Source organism: Trachymyrmex septentrionalis, unplaced genomic scaffold, assembly GCF_001594115.1.
Source record: "Trachymyrmex septentrionalis isolate Tsep2-gDNA-1 unplaced genomic scaffold, Tsep1.0 scaffold127, whole genome shotgun sequence".
Classification (NCBI taxonomy): domain Eukaryota; kingdom Metazoa; phylum Arthropoda; class Insecta; order Hymenoptera; family Formicidae; genus Trachymyrmex; species Trachymyrmex septentrionalis.
Genome location: NW_017304406.1, coordinates 1,410,140 through 1,414,215, shown reverse-complemented (window position 1 = coordinate 1,414,215; position 4,076 = coordinate 1,410,140). Strand labels below are relative to the sequence as shown.

Here is a 4,076-nt window from a genome sequence, read left to right as displayed (position 1 = left end):
GGAGACGCTTATAAATCATTTCTTCAAAGGGTTCTCGCAGCCATGAACGAAGAATACTTTACAAGTTGGAAATCACTGTAACAGTCGACAGTTAAAATCTACTTTCCGATCCACCGCGGCTAACAAATATCTTTGAAATTTTTTTTTTTTTTGTTTTCCTGTAATTTGTGTTGTAAATGTAAATATCTCGAAGGTATATATATATATATATATATATATATATATTCGTTAATTAATTAACCGCATTAACTAGAACTAGTTCAATGTTTCAAAGTCGCGTCACAAAAATATTCTTCGGTCGTACTAGGAAATATTTAAACAATATTTGTTCGCTGCTAGGGTTCTACCTACCCTCTTTCCCGCTCCCTCTCCCCCCCCCTCCCCCTCCCCCGAAAAACGATACGCTATATCGATTACATAGACAGACGACTCCCGTCCCTCCCTACCACTTCCCTCGACTACGTTCCTTTCGAAACTGCGTGTACCGTGTCACGGATGTGTACCAAGTTTTTCCCTCTCGTTCGCTTCACCGCAATGTTTGTTATACGCTGCGTCACTAATGAGATACAAGATCTATTGACTGACGTTCAAGTAACTAAGTGTGCTCGATAATATCGCGCGCAAATCCATACATTTACTCCGTTTAGGTCTAGAACCAAACAACGACGAGTGAGACGAGCAGATAATGGGATTTTCGGTGACTTTGAGTCTCTCTTCGAGCTCGCGATAGACCTCGTTAAACTTCGAGTTCGTTTCCTTTATTTTATCTTTTTTATTTTCTCTTTTATATTTTCTCCTTCCGTTTCGCCTTTTCTTACTCTTAAATAATCGTCGTCTTTAGAAAATATCTCTCGTGTGTATTATAGAAAAAGTCTTACCTTTATTTTCGTCGACCGTCGTCTTTCTCGTATCTCGTTGAGAGAGTTACACGATTCGAGCATTATTATTATTACTAGAGCGTTACGTTATCCAATTTTCTTTTTTTTTTTTTTTTGTCCTCGTCCACGCTTTACCGTGATATATCGAGTGCAGTAGAGCGAGGACGCGAGAGACGGAACGAATAATTAATTAACCCGGCTGTGCGGTGGCGCGGTATAACGGTATTCCAAGTCCATCGTCATTCTTATAAATAAATCAACGAAATGGTAAAAACCGTCTGAAATACGTACGTTTCGATTTAACGATGCATTATCGCGAACAACGTCGCCGACCGCTCGCTCGGGGCGCAACAATCTAAAAAGACGCTCTCGCGAAACGCGAGATTATCTATAATTAACTTAGATAATAATCGATCTAACACGTTCTACACGATCGATGATGTCCTTAAGGAGAAACGTGAATTTCGCGCGTGCCGGCGCGGTGAGGAGAGCCGAGGAGGCGTCAGGTCGTCACCGGCTTGGCCGTTAGAGGTACTCGACGATGTCGCACTTGATGGATATATTCGGGCAACTAGCTATATTCGAGCGATAGCCCCGTCTGGCAGTGCTCTTGTGCCGCTCGGTGAGGAGCTTCTGAAAGATCGGCAGAATTGTCAGATCCAGCAGTTCACCGTCCGATACGGCGCTGTACATCTTTGACACGTTCACCGCGGAACCACCTGCAACCGAGGACATCAAGGTCGAGGACTGTCTCAACAACGCTGTTCGTGGCTCTACTTTATTGCATCCACATCAAAATCTAGCACACTCGACGTTATCCAAACATATAACACACAACTTGTTATGACAGCCATTCCATTTTGACGTTATTGTAACTTGTTGTTACGCTATATCCTTCATTCTTGAAGGCAAACATTCAAAATACACGAAATGCATTAGACTGATGTCCGAGTAGACGTATACGTACATTCAGTGTACATCACGTGTATTAGAGTGCACCGTTAATCGGCCTTAACGCTCGAATAATGAAGGTATGAATATTTCGTGAGGCTTGGGTAGGTAATTATCCGATGCATTCAATTAGCCGTATATCAATAACTTCACTGCGTAATTATACTGCTATCCGGACATGTTATATACTTTATTAATTGTTGGCGGCAATTCATTTCGTTATTAAACATTCGTCACTACTTTAATCTAAGTATATCTTTAATTTACGTCTCACGCGAGATGTGATAGCTGCTGAGCACATATATTAATATATATATATGTATATATATAGACTCGAATGCAATGAATTTATTTGTTACCAATATTTTAAAATTTAGTTTAATATCAGGAAATCAATATCGAACAAATTAATAACATATATTAAACATTACAGTTCTCTAACTTTTATTTTCCATTATTAATCTGATGTCTCAAACATTTTTGCCTTTTTCTTTTTGCAGAGAAAGCAATTTTTTGTACTAGATTTTGACATAAATGCAACACTAATTTTGTATAGCAAGAAATCTGCGGTATCTCAAAATATTGCAATAATTTTATGCAACTCCAAGACTTAATTATTATCGAAGATTGAGTGTGCGTTTGTACGACCATAGATTTGTTAAATCAATAGGGTTTCTAATTGTTGGCGAATTTCCTTCTTGCAACCGTAAAATTTAATCCTCGGTACACACGATAATTTTATTTCTTTCTAATTTAGTCATTTTCTTACATATACTTCAACATTTTTTTAAAGTATTTGTAAGTTGTGTAATTTGAAGACCTTGTATATATTTTATTATAATTTAACACCCCTAATTTTTTGAAAAAAAAAAAAAAAAAAAGAAATGTGCAAAATACGGAATTGTTGCCCAATCGTGTCTAAGGATGAATTGTTATGGAAAACTGATATAGATTTGCCAAATCATTAGGGCTCCTCTAATTGTCAGTGAACTTGCTTCTTCCCGTGCATTCCCGTGGAGAATGAACGCGCGTTCTTGAACGTTTAGTATTCCGCGAATGTCCGACGCTGTATAAGCGTATACAGGAGCTTAATGAAGGAAACTGAGAGACGGTACCGTTCACGTCGCCGCTTCCATCGCGCGGATTCGCCGCGACGTGCTTGCCGTTGTGCATCGTCGCCACATTCGGGGTGCTCTGCACGTACTCGAGCCGCGCTTGATGGCGGAGCTTCGAGCCCGTGTGCCGGCACATGCGGCGTGCGACGCGGTGCGAGCACTCGACTATGGGGTGGCCGCTGCCGATGTGCAGCCGCAGGCACTTCTCCCGCGTGCGCTCCGACATCGAACGCTGGATGATCGTCGACATCGGCTCGTCGTACTTCCCTGTCAACAGAATACACTCGCCGTATCGCTCCGCGTCCGCGCGCAGTGTCTCGAGTTCTACGAGATTATCTAAGAGAGATCCAGACAAACAAATCAAATCTCGGTAGAGATATACTGCGGACGCCGAGCGACCTCAATCATAAAGTTGGAACACAGACGTGCTGTTCAAATAACAATAGTTAGTCTGCTGGTTTGCTGGCTTGCTGGACTCGCAGAATAAACAGACTCATAAAAATTTCGCGTAGTGTACGTGCTCGCAGAGTTAAAAAAAACAAAAAGTCAAGTTAAAAAGGCTCAATAAAAACACGCGAATAAAAAAAAAATCAATCCGTAAAATAATTCTTTCTTTCTTTTTTTTTTCCCCCACGCGTCGCGTAAATGGAAGTAAGCAAATCAATTGCTTTAACAAAAATTGCTTTCAGCTTGAAGATATTTCAACTGACCTGAATATTTACCAAACTTTTTTTTTTTTATTCAGTTTAGTAAATATTGTATAAATACAGTCTAGCTTGTAAAGTCTGAATTCTTTTTGAAGCTCTTGTATGTATTTTCGCGACGTTTGAGAAATTTATACTTTTGAAAGACATTTCACGATTGTGTGCGCAACGACTGAAGGTATAAGAATTATTTTTTTGTACAAATTTTATTTATATACGTGTGCCATACTAAGGATCCTTTAATAAGACTCTGGATTTGAGAAAGCCACTTCCGATTAGTCCATCATGTTTTAACAATTCCCTGAGAGAGGACGAGAGTAAAGTAAATAAGAAAAAGATAAAACAGAATAAGAAAGAGAAAGAAATAGTAAATATATATCCTTCTCGTAGATATTTGTTAAAACCATTATCTGCGTACAAAACTGGGG

The 4,076-nt window shown here is 39.6% G+C and overlaps 1 protein-coding gene across 5 annotated transcripts in view; it reads right to left on the bottom strand.

Moving 5' to 3' along the window:
* Positions 1-224: 224 nt before the first annotated feature.
* The window catches only part of LOC108756491 (gamma-aminobutyric acid type B receptor subunit 2), a 30,975-nt gene continuing 27,123 nt past the window's right edge, over positions 225-4,076 (bottom strand). For all 5 annotated transcript variants that reach the window (XM_018500358.1, XM_018500356.1, XM_018500355.1 and 2 more), the window contains 2 exons: positions 2,945-3,211; positions 225-1,597 (listed from right to left, as the gene is read on the bottom strand). In XM_018500358.1, the coding sequence (XP_018355860.1) occupies positions 1,404-1,597; positions 2,945-3,211 (461 nt within the window). In that variant the 3' untranslated portion in view covers positions 225-1,403. The remainder of the gene's footprint in view (positions 1,598-2,944; positions 3,212-4,076) is intronic.